Below are 21178 nucleotides of genomic sequence, written 5' to 3' on the forward strand. Positions count from 1 at the left end.
CATAATTGAGCAATTTTCTTAGTGGCTAAAAGAGATGATCCTGTGTGTGGGGGGGGCTGCCAGTGCTTACTTGACTGGAGACACTCACGTACATGTAGGGCCCCACAGGTTACCTTGTAGATGTGACTTTCAAATCGGCATTCCCCCCCCACACACACACACACAGTTTGAGTATATAAAGCTTCAGATGAAATCTTGTTTCACAGTGCATACAAATTACTACTTTTATTGCTGCTACAAAACACCTGACAAGAAAGCAACCTAGGGCAAGAAAGATTTGTTTGGACTTAGGGTTTGAGGGTGTGTAAGCCACCATTGCTGATGAGCCGTGGCGGTAGGAGCAGCTCTTCGCTCGGGGGCCAGAGTTGTGGAACTGCTTGCCCAAGTCTTGCAGAGCAGGAGGCAAAGCTTGGTTATAGGAAGTGTTCCCAGTGTTGTGGCAGGAATGTGAGGCTGTTTGTTCCCATCTCTGCAGTCCAGACAGCAGAGGGAGGGCACCAAACAACCTCCCAAACAGTCGCCCAAGATCTGACATAAGAGTGTGTGCGGACATTCGTATCTACACACTGTGATAATTATATCCTTCATTATTTTAGACCAGATCACATGCTAAAGGCCATTCAGTGATGAGCTGTGTTGGATTTAAGATGGTTTTTCTGGAAGCATAAATAGGGAAGATTGATTATATATAATTGCCCTGACTTAATGCTACTGAACCCACCACCCAGCTCCCAAATAAATACATGGAGGCTTATTCTTAGTTATGAGTGTGTGGCCTCAAGATTAGCGTGTTCCTAGTCAGCTTCTCCTAACTTCAATTAGTACGTCTACTACTTCCCTCTTCTGTAAACCTTACTCTCCTTCTTACCCCCTGGCTGGCTGGGCGGCTGGGTGGCTGGGCGGTTGTGCTGGGCGGCTGTGCTGGGTGGCTGGGTGGCTGGGTGGCTGGGTGGCTGGGTGGCTGGGCGGCTGGGCGGCTGGGCGGCTGGGTGGCTGTGCTGGGCCCTGGAGTCCTCTTTCCTTGTTCTCTTGCTCCTCCTCTTCCTCCTCCTTTGTCCCTCTGTTTATCCGCTCTGCCTGACAGCTCCTTGCTCCGTCCTCACTATTGGCCATTCAACTTTATTAGACCATCGGGTGTTTTGGACAGGCACAGTGACACAGCTTCACAGAGTTAAATGCAGCATAAACAAAAGTCACACACCTTAGTATACTGTTCACCAAGGTGGTAACTATAGACAGTGATTTATTTTGTAATGTAATTCTTTGCACCTTTTGCGTCTTGCATCTCCACTCCATTCATTTCCCGTCCCTTTGTGTCCACCCTCTGCCCTCTGAACCTCCCAGCCCTCACAACAAAATAAGAGAAAATTTAATAGAACAAAAAGAGAGAAAAGGAAAACTCGGTCTCACCAGGGAGGCTGTGATGTGACAGTGAGTCACGCGGTAAACCCCTTTGTCCATGTGTCTTTGTTTGCAAGTTTGAGGCCTCTGGTTTCTGCTGCACCATCCATGCTGGGCCCAAGCTGGAACGCCTCTCGGTTATCTTGATGCTGCCCTGTGCTGTGCAGATTCTGCAGCTTTGGGACTGCAGCTCGGCCCCTCCACACGCTACAGCAGATCACAGATGGGGTGGGTGTCGGGATGGGCCCACTCCTAACCCTGGTTCTGGGCTTTGGTAGTTTTGGTCAGCCCGTCAGTTCTCCCCTGTCCTCACCACCAGGGTGTGACCTCTTCTTTTTCCCTGGCTGGTTCACCAGTGTAGTGGTGATCAAGGGACAGGGACGGTCAGCCTTCCCACACCTCCACCTTCAGAGCCAGCTACTGTGTTGCCCAGGTATGACATGGGGCCGCTCTCCTGACTGCTGCAGCTGGTGGTGGGCAGGGGCCACTCTCCTCTCCTGCTCTTATGACCTCAGGGCCCCCTCTCCTGCCTACCTTAGGCAATGATGGGTGTGGGGGGGCGTCTCTTCCCCACAGTGCCACCATGTGACAGATGAGCAATGGGGGACGTGCTCACAGCTTCAGGCTTGGCCTGGAGTGGTGCAGGGCCTGCTCTCCCGGGTGTTGCAGCTGGTGGTGCGCTGGGGGCAGCTGTCCTCCTCTTATGACCTCAGGGTCACAAAGGGGTCTCCTATCCAAGAACAGGGTCTTCACTGTCTACATATATTATGATCTTGTCTTTTAATGTGTCTGTGTGAATGGAAAGTAGCTGGGAGCTTCAAGAGTACAACCTTGATAACCATTCCAAATCTTTTGGGTAGATCAGATCAAGGTGATTTCATGGCTTTATTGATATTTTAGTTATTATATGTAAAGCATCAGTATTCCATGGTCAGATGAAGCAATTATTTAAAAATACTCAACTATGAGATGATGATGACTGTATTCCAAAGCAAGTATTGATTGGTATGTCATACTTGTTTCTTGTGAAGTAATTCGTGTAACCCTTATACCATCGGGATGTGGGAATTGTGTTATCGCAATACCATCAAAGAGCATTCAACCTGCAGCTTAAGTCTGCATAGCCACTACCAGAATCTTATCCTGTAACCGTAGCGTGAACCTGAGTTTTAAAATGCTCTGGGGTCACCCATCCACCCACACAAGGAGGCCTCTACAACCTCAACTCAGCCTGTTGTACTCCACCTGGTAGGCCCTGATAATCTAATGCTTTTCTCTGTGCTAAGACTGAAGTAATCCTAAAAATGCTTAGGATCCTACTTTTTCTCTTCTCTGCATTTTCTCTTATTTCATTATCATTTTCTCCTTAAGAAACAGAATATTTTAATGACTAATGTATGTAAATTTGGTTTCTGTTCTACTTTACCAATTTTGTGGTATTGTGGATTTGAAAATCCCCATAGATTATAAATTAACACAATTTTATTTTGAAAGGAGATGGGATGTTGCATAAGAAAATTAAGTATTTTTCCTTCCAGTGTTTTACGTTTTAAATCAGTTCTGGTCTGTAGCCTTGATTATACTGTCTTTATCTAGTTTAGCTTGAAGTATTTTCAGCCAACTACATAACACAATTTATTTCAACAACATACCTTTAAAAAATTGTTTCTAGTAGTGTTTTGTATAGAATACAGGCAACAAGAGACTGAATTTATAACCAAGGTGTAGCTTTGGACTATGCTATTTCGGGTATCCCACACCTGAATTGTCAGTGTCATGGTCTACATGTAACCCTGTGTGTGGTCCTCTCTACATGTAACCCTGTGGGTGGTCCTCTCTACATGTAACCCTGTGTGTGGTCCTCTCTACATGTAACCCTGTGGGTGGTCCTCTCTACATGTAACCCTGTGTGTGGTCCTCTCTGCATGTAACCCTGTGGGTGGTCATCTTTACATGTGACCCTGTGGGTGGTGATCTCTACATGTAACCCTGTGGGTGGTGATCTCTATGTAACCATATGGGTGGTCATCTTTACATGTGACCCTGTGGGTGGTGAGCTCTATGTAACCATATGGGTGGTCCTCTCTACATGTGACCCTGTAGGTGGTGATCTCTACATGTGACCCTGTGGGTGGTGATCTCTACGTGACCCTGTGGGTGGTGATCTCTATGTGACCCTGTGGGTGGTGATCTCTATGTAACCCTATGGGTGGTGATCTCTACATGTAACCCTGTGGGTGGTCCTCTCTACATGTAACCCTGTGGGTGGTCCTCTCTACATGTAACCCTGTGGGTGGTGATCTCTATGTGACCCTGTGGGTGGTGATCTCTATGTAACCCTGTGTGTGGTCCTCTCTACATGTAACCCTGTGGGTGGTCCTCTCTACATGTAACCCTGTGGGTGGTCCTCTCTGCATGTAACCCTGTGGGTGGTCCTCTCTACATGTAACCCTGTGGGTGGTCCTCTCTACATGTAACCCTGTGGGTGGTCCTCTCTGCATGTAACCCTGTGGGTGGTCCTCTCTACATGTGACCCTGTGGGTGGTGATCTCTATGTAACCATATGGGTGGTGATCCTCCCTAGAAGCACTAGCTGCAAGACAGTGCTGTTGTTGGTATCATCGTCATCATTTTATCTATGTATTTTTTCATTACAAACAGTTTAATAGTAGAATTCACATGGAATGAAAATATGTAATTAAAGAAAACAAAATTTAAATGACACAGAGAAGCATAATAATAAGATGAATGTGTTAATATAGGAAAGGAATTATCTTTATTAAAATGTTATACTTCAAATTGGAACTCCAATGTGGACATTCCAATTAATTCAGTTGTAGTTTATCTTTACAAATGCCTTTATTAGATTTTTTTCTCAATATAGCAGCTCATTAGAAAGTTAACTTATAACAGTAAATACTTTCAAAGACCCCATAGTTAAGCTTTCTTTAGTGGTTTTTGTTTTGTTGTTTTTTTTTTTGTTTGTTTGTTTTTTGTTTTTGTTTTTTGAGACAGGTTTTCTCCGTATTGTTTTGGAGGCTGTCCTGGAGAGTTCTGTAGGCTAGGCTGGCCTTGAACTCACAGAGATCCGCCTGCCTCTGCCTCCTGAGTGCTGGGATTAAAGGTGTGTTCTACCAATGCCCGGCTTCTGTAGTGGTTTTAAATGTGTACTTCATGGAAGGGGAGAGGCAAAGAGGGAACCCTATTCCTGAAGCCTGGCTGGGCCCTGCTGAATCAGTCTGTCCATGGGGAGTCTAGCATTTCCTCCAGGTTGGTTGTTGTGCAACCCAAGAGCGTCCTGCCCCAAATTCTCATGTAAGATCTGTGCTGGTATCAGTCTGACAGAGAGCCATTTTATCTCCCGCCCTGTTCATGTTCCAGATTGCTGTCAGTCGTGGAGAACTGGCGATAAATAGGTAGACGTTTAATTTATTCAATACACAAAAGTTGTACTTGGTTTTATGTTCCTATTTTCTGGCTTGTTTCACATTTCGTAGATCTGATTTGAACTATAAGTGAATGAATTTTGCTACTTTGCATTGAATTCCCAAGATGTGCCTACTCAGCAACGGGCAGTAAGTGTTTCAACATGAGCTGCTCCTTGTGTAAACACGCGGAAGGCCTGCCTAGACTAAACCATTTAGAAAGGAAAACATTAAAGCCACGCTTCCTGTTACACACACTTAGCCGTCCTGCTTCCTTATGATCCCACCATTGACCAGCTATTGCAGACCCGAGTTGTCCTCCTCCACCACCTGCTGGATGGCTCATCTGGCCTGGGAGGGGAGGCTCGGGAGGCCAAAGCAATTACAGTCATAACTGCTACATAGCAGCCAATAAAGCAGCCTTGTGTGTGAAGGGTAAGGGAGTTATGGGAACCTGCTTCTCCCTCTTTCCGGATCCAATGACTGTCTTTCAAAGGTAGCAATAAGGACGGAGCAAAGTCCATGCAGCATCTTAGAAGCCTGTGCATTTGAGACAAGAAAATCTGATTTCTGTTTTCAACAGCAAATGTGTCTAGAAAATGTTTAGTTGGGAAAGGAAACAATTCCATGAGGCTTTTTGTTGTAAGATATTTGCATCATATTCCTAAGAAAGGTGTTGTGAGTTTTAAGCATTCTAGTCGTTACTGATTTGCTACTAGAAGTATATTTTCTTTGTAGAGAATTGAAAATACATTGGTGAGATTGTGTAATATGAGGGGAAAGTTGGATTTATATTTTATAAGTCTAAAAAAAGCATCTATATGAAGTTTGTTACAGAAAACTCAAACCAAACTCAGTTTTTATATTAAGTTCCTTAAGATATAATCTTCATATTAACTGTTGTACCTTGGTAGTTTCTAATATAGATGTGCAATTTTTACTTGGGAAAACAAAATGGAAATACATTTATGAGTCCTGATTTTGATGTCTTAGGTGCTAAGAAATTATTGAAGAAACTGTTTTGCAGAGATACACATATTTTTAACTGACCTAAATTTTCTGTAGCCTTCAGAAAAAGAGATCTACTATGCTGGCCACCATGCTATTACAGTGGTCTTAGCCTAATAAAAATGGGTCTTGAATTCATTAAGGACCAGTGTTTTCTCTGTTGTGTTGTTGGTTTGTTTATTGTTTGGTTTTGATTTTCCAAATTCTAGTGCACATTTTACATGGTTGTAACTCCTTGTGTCTATTTCTTGTCCTCTCAGTTCTGTTTGACAATTTATACTGAGGCTGAGGAGAATCACAGTAGGGTGGTTTCTCTACTGTCACATTTACTAAAGATTTCATAATGTAACAACGTTTGCTCACTTGCACACGAATGTGTGTATATGGTCTTAGTAATCATAATTAACCAGTACCCGAGGCTCTCTCTAGATAGCTGTGTGCCGTGGAGCAATATGTTTGTACACTGTGAATATGTATTGCTCTCATTGGTTAAACAAGGGCTGGCTGAACAATAGTTAGGCAGGAAAAGGTTAGGAGAGAGTTATGGACTAAGAGATAGCAGAGTGTGGTGGGGAGCAGGAACAGCATGCCATGCTGAAGAAAGGTGCCACCAGTGGTGGTGCGTAGATAAGAGATGTGGGTTGATTCAAGTTGTAAGAGCTAGTTAGTAACAAGCCTGAGCTATGGGCCACGCATTTATAATTAGTATCAAGTCTCCATGTGGTTATTTGGGAGCTGGCCTGTGGTCCCGACTAAAAACCTCCACCTTTCCCAGTGCCATTCCATCATTTCTGTATTCCGTCAGACAACGGCAAGATGGCCGTTTTGCAGATCAGCATATTTTTGCCCTTTTTATCCTGTTATTTTTCCCTTTCGCTGGAAGTTCACCTATGGTTTGACCCTGTTGATCGTCTCTTATTATTTCACTAACTTCTGCTCTTGTATCCTATTCTTTCTCGGGTTTGTTCTGCCTTTTTATGTGTAGCTTATTAGTTCTGAGCCTGTCTTCCTCACCAACACATACATGTGTGTTAATCAGCGTCATAGCACATATATGTGTGTAGGTTAAGCAGCAACATAATACACATGTGTGTGTTAAACAGCTCCTTTGCCTCAATTGCTAGCTCCACTGTATCCCATGCCTTTAGCATGTAAGATTGCAACCGTATCTTTCTTAATTTTTGACCCAGGATTAACTGACTTATCTGTTAAGTTTCTAAACATAGAGTTTTGAAGATTCACTTCAACAAAGCAGGGAAGGTAACTTTATTGTGCTCGCAGGATGCAGTCTGTCTGACACTTATGGTTGAAATGAGTTGGGGCAAGCTTTATGTTAGTCGGGAATCAGTATTTATAAACGTTGCTGTGTCGCTGAGAAACGTTTTCCAACTGTCAGACACTGTGTTGCATGAAGATCTTTCTCGTCAGTTGTAGGAATCTGTTTTTTCACATTTTTTATTACCTTTTATTGCTGAGAGAAGTTAAGTTGTACACCAAAGTGTAACTATTGAAGTAGAGCTAAAACTATGTACTGTAATAACTAACTACTTCTAATAGACTTTTTTGAACAAGTTTTGATGTAGTATCTGTTTTTCCATTTGGTGGCTTTTATTCACTCTATTGTTAAAACTTCAGCTGTGTCTCTTGGGCAAGACTATAACTACAGTGTGTCAAGCTTGATAGTTCTTATGTTTTAGGTAGAGTGCATGAATCACTTGCATTTATTCTGATTGTTATTGTTACCAGGAAAATCAGGTCCACTCTCTGGGATCTCAGGCTCCCTAATAAAAGGATTTAAAGACCAACTCAAAAGGGAGCTATTAGAGTTTGAAAGGAAAACAAGACATATGAGCTGTCAATCCCAGCAGCTGCCCTATGCAAAGTGACAAAGATAAAAAGAAAAACCCATGCCTTTTGAGTTGGGGAGAGAAAGCCACCATGTTTAGCAGTGGAGGTTGCCAAGATGGTGCATGGCTGAAGTCGGATCCAGAGTGTCCTGGAAAGCACGCTTAGGCTTTTGAGCAGTATCCAGAAGAAAAGGAGAAATAACACTTTCTGAGCTCTGGAAAAGTGGGCGTGCTTACAATTGCTGCCAAGAGGGAGGTACCTTCAGCAGGCATGGTGAGGGGCGGGGCTGGGAAGGGTAGCTCCATTGTCTCACTAAGGGGGAATCTTCCTTTCTCTCATCTCCTTAGCAATGTCTTCAGGTGAGTCACCTTTCATGGGCTCCTGGCCCACTGATTGACAGGCCCTGCTGAATGAGGTCTTAGAGGAGGATACAATGTTGTATAATGTTCTAATCCTTGACCAGATCAGAATATCATGGCTCTCTCCCCTTGGTTAGAGGTATCTGGCTATTTTGATTGATGGAGAAGCCTAAGGAGGGGCAGCTGTAATGTTTTCTTTTCTGGTGTTACCAGGAAGCCAAATGTGGGGTTCAAAGCAGACTGTGAAAAAGAAAGGGATGCATCCTCCAAGGCTGCTAACCCCCCTCCCGTCTCCCTGACACGATGTGTATGTTCCCCCACTCTGTATGCTATCACCCTGAGACGCCAACGCGAAAGCTTAAAGGTCTCTTCCTTAAGCTGTGTGTCTAACCCCATTAGGACTGTGAGTGCCCTTCCTTTCTTTCTGTTTTGTTCAGGCTACTATAGCTTCGGTTGTGCTATCTCTTTGAGTTTAAAACTTAAGTGATTCTATTCTTGCTTGTAGTTTTGCATGACTTTTTAAAAATTCTTACTCTCTGCCATGAATCGAGGACATGTGTATTTCCTATCTGCTAGCCCGGTGGCTTTGGAGCCTTTGAGACCCTGTTTCTGGTTACTGTTTTCTGTTCCCGCTGTGTTCCGCTCAAAAAACCTGAGCAGCGTATGAGAGTTAGCATCTGTATTGTTTTGGGCCTTGCTTTAACTGGAACCCTCATCTGGGAGAAATTCTTTAAGTTGAAGTTCAGTGCAGTTTTGGAACATTTGTCTTTTCCCTCCGTTTGACAGCTCTGTCTACCTCCTTGGGACAAGCCTCTTGAAACAAAGTTTTTACATAATATGTGAGTGTCAGATCTCCAAATGCTGGTCGTTACCTTGCCTGACATGGCAATGGGGTTCTTAGGAAGGCGTATGATTGACCTGGAATCTCTGAATTTCACTTGTAGTTTTGTCACATACTAGCTTTGCAGCTGAGCGGTTTTAAAGAATGACCCAAGTAGGACCTGAACGGCAGCATTAAAGTCATAGTGGAGAAGCAGTTAGGAAAAGAGTATAGTGCTGTGCATCGTGTGAAACAGTCATCACACTGGACAATTGTGAGTGTCCGCCCACCTTCATAAAGCAATGTGTGGTAAAGTGCCAACACCTTCATCCTACCTGTAACTAATATGATCATTCACCTTGACTGTCTGACTAGGGCAAATGTGGCTATGATACTGTATTAGTCAGCAAATAACCACGGAATTTCTGTCTGCTTCTTGCATTGCCTTCTCAGGAGAGCCTTGAACTTAGGGATTCTTCGAGATCCGGGATCAGAAATCGAGGACAGACAGTACCAGATAGACCTGCAGTCCATCAACATCGGCACTGCCCAGTGGGACCAACTGAAACCGGAGAAAGGGAGCAGCTCGGGAGGAGTGCTAACGGAGAGCGAAAGGAACTCCCAGAACCCAGCCCTGGAGTGGAACATGGCCAGCAGGTGGGAGACACGGGGGCCGGCCTCCCTTTTCCACCTTGGGGTTAGGGCGGGCAGCTCGTAACCCTAACATGCCCAACAGATGCTTCTAGATTGTTTCTGCCTGTTACTACAAACATGAAATCCATTTTGCAGTGATAGCTAGGTTGTTGTTGTTGTAAATAATTCAGATTGTTTATTCCTCGACTTCATAGATAGTATAAATTAGGCACACTTAAAGACAGTGAATCCTATTATTTTAAATTTTCTGGGGCGCTGACTTGTCACTTTGAGATGTTCTTGCTCAGCTAGGCCATGCCCGTTTTCCCTCTCAGAGGGACTGATGCTTTCACAGCTTCAGGGACCCAGATCTAAGGACGCTCTCCCCCTCACCCCTCGGGCTGTTGCCCTGACCCCGAGTCTGCACTACCTCTGCTGAGGCTTTGGGTTTCCATTCCTCCTCCACGCTGAACACTCTGTATTCCCTGGCAAGGTAGTGATCCATCTCTGAAAACAGGTGGCTTATAGAACGTTACATTGTTTTTAAATGTTTGTCATTACTTCAATGTTGAAGAAAGGTCCTCGCTGTGCAACAGAAGAGGCTGTAGGTCTGGTGACATTCCCTGTTTCCTGCGGTGTCACGGGGGCTTTTCTAGTTGGTGTCACTGAGAAAACAAGAAGGGATGGGACGAGGGCCTCCTCTTTCCCGCGGAACTTGGGTCGGAGTTGCTGCTGACTTGGTTTGCTGCCATCTTTTCCATTTACGGTCTTTTTAATACACCCCGCATTTCAGCACTCCCCCCGAGAGAGCACATCGTGTTTCTCACGTTGGTCATTTTATGGAATCTGAGCTATTAGACTGTAATTACAGTGTCTCTCAGGGTCTAAACTTTTCCTCATAGTCACAGATTTTAATGCTCCTTCCTGTTGCTCTCTGCTTACCAGATCTCTTAATTCTTCAAAATTGACTTTCTTGAAATTCAATCCTTATGTTTCACAGAACCAGATGATCCAATTTGCTTTTTTGGCAGATGCCATATAAGGCTCTGCCCACTGGAAATTTAACAAAAGACATTAGTGCTCTCTGGACTATTCTAGTTTTTTTTTTTTTAAGATGTAGAAAGACTTGCATTTTTACATGAAGCATAACTTCTGCCAGTTTTCTGCTTTCAACTTTATCATTTTTATCGTAGGGGAATAATAAGGTTGTATTTGTAGAAAATATTAAGTTAATTTTAAAGGAAATTTGGAAGTGTGGCTTCTAGTCAAACATAAACACAGTAATATGTTACTTCATAAAATGAAAACTGAAGCTTGAGAGAATCGCTTGGAACATCTGTGCCATCAAAAGTCGTATTTCTTAGTGGTGTTTTCTCATTTCATTTTCCTTTGAATTACTAGCAATTTTGGGTGCCATACAGAAATAACTGATCAAAGCTGAAAATGTATAAAATAGAATTAAAATAGGCCGGAAGCTATGGTGGAGACAGCTTACTTACTGCAGGCCGCGTTTAGAAGTGTCCTTCCCCTTGGTGTCCAGTCCTCTCCTAATCTGTCCCTCAAGGCTGGTAATAATCTTGCCTTCTTCTGACTATGAAATACCCAGATAGGCACTCTCAAAGCGGTGGTGAAATTTTGCTGGGAATGTTTATAGGACAGACTTAACAAACTCAAAGTTATCCTTGAAAACAATCAGGTAACTCATAATCTTCTCCTTTGAGCCTTTGACTAACACTTGCTTGTCTTATCTTTTAGCATGCGGCGGCATCAAGAAAGGAGAGCAATGCTAACCCCCATCCTGACAGACTTTTCTGTCCGCATCACTGGAGCACCTGCCATCATTTCCACCAAAATGATCTCCCCGGAGAGTTTGCATGTGGAGGTTAGAGCATGATACACACTTCAATTTATTTTCAGCAACGCAGTGACTTCTCTGTATACAGTTACAGAATTTCACTGCTTCTTCCTGAATCACTAATTAGCTAATCAATAATGACAGTCAAACCTAATAAGTGCTGAACGTACTGCCCTTAATAATCCTATCAGGTTACTCTTAGTAACGGAGTTTTATAGGTGAGGGAACAGGCACAGCTCCCGCCTGGTCTGAGGAATAATTCTATAGTGTTTGTGTTTACTAAGTGAGCATCTCAGGTGTATGAAGTGAGTTAGGAACCATAGTATTTTCAGGTAACTGTGCTTGTAATCCACTGTTAAGTGAAAAAGGTTTTGTATACCAATTTAAAAAAAATAGGACCTTACATTCCTTCCCAAACTTGGAAAAGTAATTCTTTTATAATCTCATTTGAAGTTTATAATATTCTAGTTTGATTTCTTTTTTTGATTAATGAAATTTTTATTTAATTTTTTTCATACAATAATTCTGATCATATTCTTTTCTCTTCCCCAACTCATTCCAGATCCTCTCCACCTTTCTGTCCATCCTCTTCATGGTCGGTCAGTCTGTCAGTCTCTGTCTGTCTGTCTGTCTGTCTGTCTCCCACTCCCAGACATGGTGGCACATGCCTTTAATCACAGCACTTAGGAGGTAGAGGCAAGCAGACCTTTGTGAATTTGAGGTCAGCTTGGTCTACAGAGTGAGTTCCAGAACAAATAGGGTTACACAGAAAACCCTGTCGCAAGAAAAAAACCAAGCAAACTAAATAAAACACCAATACGACAAAGAAAATAACAAAGTTCACACACACACACAAACATGAAGTCCATTTTGATGTGGCCGGCCACTCCTTGGCTTGAGGCTTGCCCTAGACTGTGAAGGCTGTACCCAGTGACACTCCATAGGAGAAAACTGATTGCCCTTTCCTCCAGGTATCAGCTGAAAGTTGGGCCGACGGCATCCGCTTCCCCTTCTCCTCACTGAGATGTTCTCTGGTTGGAGCCTGTGCCGGTCTTGTGGGCGCTGTCATAGGCTCTGTGTCGTTTGTGTGTTGGTCCTGTTGTCTTGGGAGGGAGATCCACCCTCTCTCGGTCTCATCATCTTCCTGCCTCCCCTTCCTTAAGGATCCCAGGGCCCTGCTGTAGGGAGAGGTTTGATACAGATACCCATGGGGTGCTGAGGTGGCGGAAATCTTTGTCTCTCTGTGCAGTGGCTTGTGCTAATCATCATCGTCGAGAGGAAGCTTCTCAGTTGAGGGTGCAGCGCAGCTGAGATTTGAGTCCCAGCTTAGTACTGCAGCTGTGGGTTCGCTTGAAGGAAAGGCAGAAAGGGGTGCCCGGGAAGACCTGGGGGACCCTGCGGGTCTACCAAGAGACGGAGTTCCTATGGGGTAAAGGTAGGCGGGGAGGAGGAGCTATCTTGGTTTCCTCATAGCCCCCAAAGGTGTGTAAGGAGTACATCTTACGGTTGGTTTCTTAGTAACACAGCTGGGTGAGACTTTGCCCAACACCTTAGGAGTTGCTTTTCTCCCAAACTGTCACTGCTGTGAAAATACGGACCAAGATTCACAGGTTCAAACACGTTAGAGAACTGTTTAACTTTCTGTTTTTATCTGGTCCTCAAAAAATTAAAAATACTCGGTCTGGTTTGTAGCTCCCTCCTTTACACACATGCTGTGTGTGAAGCCATGAGTTTGATCCCCCAAACCACCACCAAAATAAAAGAAGCAAATCAACAACAACATCAAGAAACAAAAGAAAATGAAGAAGAAAAAGACAAAACACAAATCATTTGAACTAAGAACTTTTTTCCTGGAAATATTCCTTGTATTCTTAAGAACTTATCACAGAGTGAAAAAAATGAAGATACAAATATGTAAATACAGTTCTGTCCCAGTTTAATTAACTGATAATTTGGTTTGAAGGCCTTAGAGATAATTCCTCATTCCCAGATGAAGGGGACAGGAAGGGACGCCCCAGAAGCCACCCTGTGCCTAGTGGCCGCTGGTGGGCATTACCTATGGTGTTCATTTACATTCCCCCATCTGCCCCCTTGTATTTTTCTCAGTTGTCTTGTGTAAGAGCTCAGTTTACCTCTAGATTATTGTAGAAATTACACCTATCAAAGCAGATCAGTTCAGGAGGGATGAAAATGAAAATTATTCTTGCCGTCATGTCGTTAAGCTACTCATCCTACCCATTGCATGTCATACTGTTTAACACTAGGACAGGGTATGTCACTAACGCAACTATTACCTTTGTGGAAATTTTTATTCCTTTAAGACGTGTTACAATGACAATCTTTAAAAAATACTTCTAAATCATTGTCCGTTCTTTTTTCATCATGACTTGACAAATAAAATGATTCAAATATAATAAATATAGGAAATTTGCGAAGGAAAGTTTTTCAACTAAAGAGAGAGAAAGAAAGAAAGAAAGAAAGAAAGAAAGAGAGAGAGAGAGAGAGAGAGAGAGAGAGAGAGAGAGAGAGAGAGAGAGAGAGAGAAAGGAAGGAAGATCATCCTGCCTGACTTGCTGCTCTTTATGGCTTTATTAAAGGCAACTCTCCACTGTCTGGTGTGCATTTGGACCAGCCATAGTGCCCTTAAGTCTGTTGTTCGCATGACACTGACAAGGAGATCTGCTGGACATTTGTAGACATGTGAACACCATCCCATGTGCCTCGTGACAATAGGCAGGGCTTGTGCTCATTAACTGGAGCTTCTGGGCCGCTCTTTGTTTGGTTTGCCTCCCCTGAGTGGCTGCTAATGATAGACAATCAAGTCGCAAGGTTATGAGGAACAGCACCAATTAAGCAGTGGTCATCTACCTAGTGCTGCCAAGGTTTTAGCCCCCTAGAGAAGACGAATTAGCATGACTGTCTTTGGCTCCAGCTTCTCACTTTGTTATAAATCATTTGCTGTGGTCGTTGGCTAATACTGTGTTGTTTCTATTTTTAACTTCTTACCTTTAGAGTCTGTTTTCATCTGTCAGCTGCAAGAGCCGGTTGGCCTTGAAGGCAACTGTAAATTTTGAGATTCCTCTATGGTCCTAGCACTGTGCTGTAGAGCTTACTATATAAAAGATTCTGAGTAGCTCCTTGTACATTTGAGTTGATGAACAGGAGCTTGCTACCAAATTGCACCATGAGTAACAAGCAATGGCAGTAGGTGAAGGGGTGGAACAAATGGATATGTAGAGGTGAAAAAAATACATATTGTTTCTTGGCTTTTATATATGGCACATGGCCTGACAGAGAGTACACCGTTGTAAGTTCTTGTTAAATTGATGCACTAAACTATGTTAGTGGCTGTCCTTGTTACTTCGGCCTTTCTCATTAATTATGTGTCCTTGAGTCCTCAGAGAGTTAGAAAGCACTGAGCATCCCGTGACAATGACAAATTATCTGAGGACCGTCATTTTTGAATGTTCTACTAAACCTACTGTCCCCCTCCTTAGGAGATTTTAGTGTGTGGCCATTCCTTGGAAGTGAACATAACCACAAACCTGGACTTCTTCCTAAGTGTGGCTCAAGTTCAACTCTTACATCAGTTAATAGTAGCAAACATGACGGGATTGGAGCCATCAAACAAGGCCACAGAGGTACGTTACCTAGTATTGATTCTGCTTTCTGCATTTAAGCCAGCTTTACGAAGGAAACTTAAGTAACAAGAAGCTTTATGTTAAGCTAGCCTGCATTACCTTTTCTTCACAATGTGGTCATAAGTCATTTTAGATTTTGATTTTTTTTTAATTTGTTTGGTTTCTCTTCCTCTTATAATGCAACTTCGTCAATTCGCTGTGAACCACCCTCTAAAAATCCTGTATTAAAATGTGAGAAATGTGGTGCAGTTTTTTTGTACTCAGATTCTGGGAGGGGCCTCTTTTTGTGACCTTTGTAAGCATTCTATAGGTGTTATCTTCAAGAAAGAATATCTAAACATTCACTTTGTATGATTGGTGGGGAATGCCATGATCATAGGTTAAATGCTTATTTAGAATTTCAGTTTTGTTTTGGTACTGATTTGTTGCAAGACTCAAGATGCCTTCCATGGAGGAAAATGCTCTCATTACTAAGTAAGGGACATTGACTAATACATCTGCCAGTAAATTTCTGGAAGTCATTTCATTAATGTAAATTTAATATATGATTCATGTAGATATTTTAAAAAATAGACCATTCTTACATAATAAAAGGAAACTGATAATTATTGTAAATGTCCCTAAAGCTATCAGTGTATAGATACATAGAACATTAGAAGAAATATTGGATCTCCTACCTCATCTTGTTTATATTTTAGCACTTTCGTCTCTGTTAGCTGTGTCTTTCTGGTGTTTCCATCTGCATTACTAAGTGACAAAAATAGATTACCACCTCTGGATTCTCCATAGTTTTAGCTTACGTAAGCAATGAAGACATTGTTTCTCTTGGACCCTCTGTTGTCCCAATGTTCCCAATTTATAATTCCTCTTTGCCAATGTGAAGTGTTTCGTTATAAGCATGTCATAAGTCATATCAGTTACATAGTAGAGTAGAATAGGGTGATGTTCCTTTTATTTTTCATATTTCCTGAAATTAGTTTTAGCAGTATTAATTTACTTCAGTTTTAGAAATACTGTTTTTGATAGCTTCATACATAAATACTACATCTACGTCACTCCTCCTCTCCTCCTTCCTCCTCCTCCTCCTCCTCCTCCTATTTCCCCTGTCCTTCCCCAAATCATGACCTTTCTTCTTTAGTTAGCATTGTCATGCATATGTTCATAAATACACACATGTATACAACCTACAGTGTCTATTTAGAGCTGACCCCTGTGACTGGTCAGCCTCTGTGGGAACTGGTCCCTGGAGGATGCTGACTCTCTCAGCAGCCACTGGTCACTTGTGTAACTCATCATCTAGGGGTAAGACCTGGTGGGATTTCCCCATCTGCCTTGGCGTGATCAACTAGTGCTGTCATCATGTGGGTCTTGCTCAGGCAACCATATAGCCTTGCTGTTGAGAGTTCTTGGTGCATTTTCACGGTCATGTTTAGGGAACATTAGCCACAGGTATCTATGGTTTTTATATTGTCGTTTGTTTTTTTTTTTTTTTTTATCCTTGTCCCCAGTCCATATCCTGGCCTCCACCGTGCACATTGTGGTACATATGAGCACATTCAATCCAGCTCCCTGACCCCCGTCCCAACTTTATGCCCTCTTTGTTTTTGTTTTGTTTTCCTTAACCAAGTCAGTTTTTCTAGGGAAGAAACTACTTAAGGAAATAATAGAAGTGCATCTTCCGGGAACCAAAGTTTAAAAACTTGAATGGATGGGATAACATAATCAAAGTGTTATTGTGGTGAAATGCACCGTGTTTATCTCTTGTTGGAAGACTTGTAGTAGTGTTCCCTAAAACACATGTATATCAGAAGGAAAGAAAACTGTAAACCATTAGGCTATGAGAGTGCCTGGTAGTAATCCTGGGATTTTGGAGGTGGAGGCAGAAGGATCAGGAGTTGATGGTGTTCCTTGACTGCATAGAATGCCACTCTGGGATACACGAGACTTGTCCTGGAATGACAGGGCGAAGAGATGGGGAGAGAGGGTGGGAGTGGGGAAAGGGAGAAGAGGGGAGAAAATGGACGGAGGGGGAGGTAACAGGAAGGAAAGAAGCAGCAAGCTAAAAGAGGAAAGAAAATGTGACTTCCGGCCCATTCTTCCCGAAGTAGGTGCATATACACACACACACAGACAGTGGGGACAGACTCAGCGTGTGCTGGGAAGCCCAGACCACAAAGCTGCAGAGCGGGGACAGAGAGAGATGATGGTGCGCTTGGAGCGCGCATTGGCTGTAGTCGTCCTCTATTTCCCCAATACGACCTAAGAGGACGCTCAGCTAGGAACTGAAATATTAGCACCACATAGTGCTACATATGTTTCAAGAGGCTACAAGTAATCTGTCTTGATTTTTCTTACTCTGTGACCACAGTTTTCAAAGTGAACTAAATAAGAGAGGAAGAGGGCTGGGATGCCCAGGGTCGTGCTCATTCGGCCTCAGTAATGATTGTGACTCCTTAATCTCGAGCAATCATCTCATTAGCCCTCCTCACAGCGGTGGTGTAAGGAGTCTCACTGCTCATTTTCAAATCAGTGCTCTGGAGAGGACGAAGCTTTTGCGGGGAAATGTAAACCATGTTTTTCAAAGAGAGACCAGAAGAGAACCACATCTTTGGAGATGTGCTGTGGGAGTCCTTTGAACCAGGCAGCTTGTGTCCCGGAGAAGGAGGGGGAGCAGCTCTCAGGGCTAATTGAGCATTGCTGCTCTCGCCCCCTCCCTCCTTCCCCCTCCCTTCCTTCCTTCCTCCCCCACCTGACCACTTGGTCTTGGGCACTTCCTTGGCTGTTTTCCCGTCTGCCCCCATCCGGATTCCTTGCTAGACAGACTGTCTCCTGGACACTTGATGTCTATTACTATTTTTTTTTTTTTAAGGAAAAGAAAAGGTCTTATTTGTAAAAAGAATTTATTCCATTTTACTTAGCCATCACAAAATACAGTACTTAGTGAACATCCCATTGCTATTTTGTAAGTAATGGATATTCACACCCAAAGTGACATTTCTATTTCTCGGGACTTTCTCCTGTTATCACACTAATCTCTCTACAAGTACCTATTGGATAAAAAACAAAAACAAAAACAAAACAAACTGCACCACGCATGGGGAGGCCACATCTGAAAGCTTGTCCCTTGCTCCTGCTGCCTCTCCATGTTCAGCAAGCCCACTGGTTTACTTTAAACCAGTCATTTGGTATGCATACAGTTTTATCACTTACTAAAAGTAAAAACAAGCTAGTACACTAAGGAGATGGATGTGTGTGCTTGTTTTTCCCATAACCATTTCTTGACTGAATAGTTGATGCTACTAGACACAGGGCATACTCATTGTTTCTCAGGGTTTAAATTTTGATGGTGTAATTACTGCTGAGAATGCCATTTTACATAAGTACATCATAGAAAAAATTATTAGAAATTCTGTTTTAAGCCAAACTTTTTAATTATTAAAACAGTATTTTATTAGTTTTTTTCTTTGTAACTTGTTTTTATTGATTCACATCCTATACTCCATTTCCACTCATTTCCCAGTCCTTCTATGGGGCTCGATCGTTAATTAGAGGTTGGATATATTTAATGAATATCTGTAAGTGAAGAGTTCTTATTTGCACTTATTCTGACAGCAAAGATCAATTGAGACCTCTGTGAGAAAACCTAAGGTAGAAATAAAGTGTGAGCTTGGGTGTGTGCACACGGGAGACAAGGACCACAGCTCACTGGTGTGTTAGGTTTTGGAAATCAGGCCTCTACTCCTCATGCATGCTGCATTTCTTTTGTTTGTTTGTTTGTTTTGTCTGGGGGGACAACACTGTTTGTCTTTACCAGTGGTCTGAAGAGGGCCTCATGTTCTCAAGAATTGTGGGTTTAGTTATCTCTATACTTTGTCTAATTTAATGACAAATGAACTAACTTTCCCAGAGCTCCACGATACAGGAATTGGAAAGGATCACTAGTGGGTTAGGTCTGGTGGCCAGAGCAAGTTTGATATGACTTTGTTTTCTAACTCTAGCTAACACAGTTGTTTAAGCTTAAAACAGAACTTGTGTTTTAGTGCCATAAAAACATTTTTTCCTGTAAAGTCACCCATTCCTTAGAATGAGGACAGTATTAGGTCTTTATAAGTCAGATTGCTTTTAGCACCGAATTGTTTATTATATAAAAATATTTTATTTAGACTGAGTCTGTGGCCTGATAGTGTTTCTGAAAGTGCTGAAGAATAACTCATAGAAGGTGCCAGGAACAACCATAGTTGGAAGAGGTGCATCGTGTTTGCATGATTTTCCTGGTAGGTGTAGCCAGGCTTGAAAATCCATCATTCCTATTAGTAAAAAATGTTCCTAAGAATACACAAAATAAACTGTACCCTGCGAGCTTCATTACATATCAAAATAAAATACCTGCTGGCCACTTTCTTTATATTGCTAAGGAAGCATCCCTTACTGAGTTTTACTGCCAAAAGCAGCAATCATGTTTCCCCAGAAGTTAGTGCTTTGAGGCAGGGTCTCAATATGTATTCTAGACTGACCTCAAAATCCCAGGCAGTGGTGGCACAAGACCAGCCTGGTCTACAAAAGCTACTTCCAGGACAGCCTCCAAAGCCACAGAGAAACCCTGTCTCGAAAACCAAAAACCAATTCAAAATCACAACTCTCCTGCTTCAGCCTCATCTGCCAACATACCTAATGTTTTCCCACAGGGAATGGGTGTTTTGTCCAAGTGAAGCCTGGGACAGTACCAGGCTTTTCCTTATTTTGTTTTGAGGCAAGCCTGTTCTTGTTAACAAGTTCTGGTAAAGTATTTTAAGACTTCAGTTCCTAAAGTATCCTTTCTTAATTAAAGTCCAGAGGCCAATAGACCCTGGGGAGAAAAAAAAAGCACATTTGTATAGAATTGCTCGAAGGTTTTGAATAACACACAATAGTCAAGATAAAACAGCTCAGATTTCTGGATGCATGAGGTATGTATGGCAGCACATCGGCCTGTGTTTAGTCTCTCATGGTGCAGAGTACTTTAGAAATACAGACTCTACAGTTCCTATGTCCCTGTGAATGAAGGACACCCTAAATAAACAGTCAGTGCATTTGCTCACCGTAAAGGCAAGAAAAGCAGAGGCTCTTGCCCAGCTGCCTCCAATTATTTGGAGAGGACGCGCCTCGGGCAAAGCCGGGAATGGCAAGGGTATGAAGTGAGTTATTAGAGTCTGATAGACTTGACATGACTGGGAGTGGAGTAGAGTTTGCCTTTGGAGCAGGTGAGGCAATCCAGAAGGAAGTGCCTGAAGACCTGAGTGGCAGGAAAGAACCCACCCCCCACCTCAGTTGGGTGCGCATGCATGCACACACACACACAATTAATTTGAAAATTTCCAGATCCTACCTTTTGACAGAAAGGAGCTGCTTACCTCTGTCTTCCCAAAGGTGAGGACAGTAACGAGCAGCTGAAGAGCAGACACTGACCCAGTGATAGGGACACATCAGCATATGAGCACAAGCAAATGAAATGAACTAAAAAGCCTAGCAAATGCGTGTGAGTTCACTACCAGCCTGGTCTACAGAGCAAGTTCCAGGACAGGCTCCCAAGCTACAGAGAAACCCTGTCTCAAAAATCATAAATTAGTTAGTTAGTTAGTTAGTTAGTTAGTTAGTTAGTTAGTTAGTGTATGTAAAATTGACAGACTAAGCACTTGGGGGAAAGCTCACAGCTAAATAATTAGTACTTGGGAACTCCAAAATGATGACCTGCGGCGAGCTGCCACTTGACACCCACTAGCTGGGCCGTAGCCATAAATACAGGGGGCATGTGCAGACAGAGGCAGAGACACTGGGGCCACCAAGAAACGAGACAGTGGAAACTGAAAGCCCCTTGAAAGGTTAAACAGTTGCTATGGAACACGGCCATTCCATTTGTAAATATGTAAACAAGGAAAATGAACACATGTCCGTTCAAAGACATATAGAGATATTTAGATCATCATTACTTATAATAGGAAGCGACACATGTCAACAAGGTTAGGTAATATGTAATGTGTCCATGTAATAGACTGCTTCTTGGCCTTAGAAAGAAAAACGACGAATCACATGTTACAACATGGGTGACTCTTGACAATATTGTACAAAAGAAGTGGGCCGTGATTCCGTTTATATAAGTTGTCTCAAACAAATGTGTGGAGACAGAGGTTACTGGTTACCTAGGCAGGTGA

The 21178-nt window shown here is 42.8% G+C and overlaps 1 protein-coding gene across 3 annotated transcripts in view; it reads left to right on the plus strand.

Annotated features, from left to right (window-relative positions):
- Vps13b (vacuolar protein sorting 13 homolog B) overlaps positions 1–21178 on the plus strand; it is a 431910-nt gene that overhangs the window by 221866 nt on the left and 188866 nt on the right. For all 3 annotated transcript variants that reach the window (XM_040730365.1, XM_040730363.1, XM_040730364.1), the window contains exons 30-32: positions 9315–9518; positions 11250–11376; positions 14847–14990. In XM_040730365.1, the coding sequence (XP_040586299.1) occupies positions 9315–9518; positions 11250–11376; positions 14847–14990 (475 nt within the window). The remainder of the gene's footprint in view (positions 1–9314; positions 9519–11249; positions 11377–14846; positions 14991–21178) is intronic.

Source organism: Mesocricetus auratus, unplaced genomic scaffold (assembly GCF_017639785.1).
Source record: "Mesocricetus auratus isolate SY011 unplaced genomic scaffold, BCM_Maur_2.0 Super-Scaffold_100023, whole genome shotgun sequence".
NCBI classification, from domain to species: Eukaryota; Metazoa; Chordata; class Mammalia; order Rodentia; family Cricetidae; genus Mesocricetus; species Mesocricetus auratus.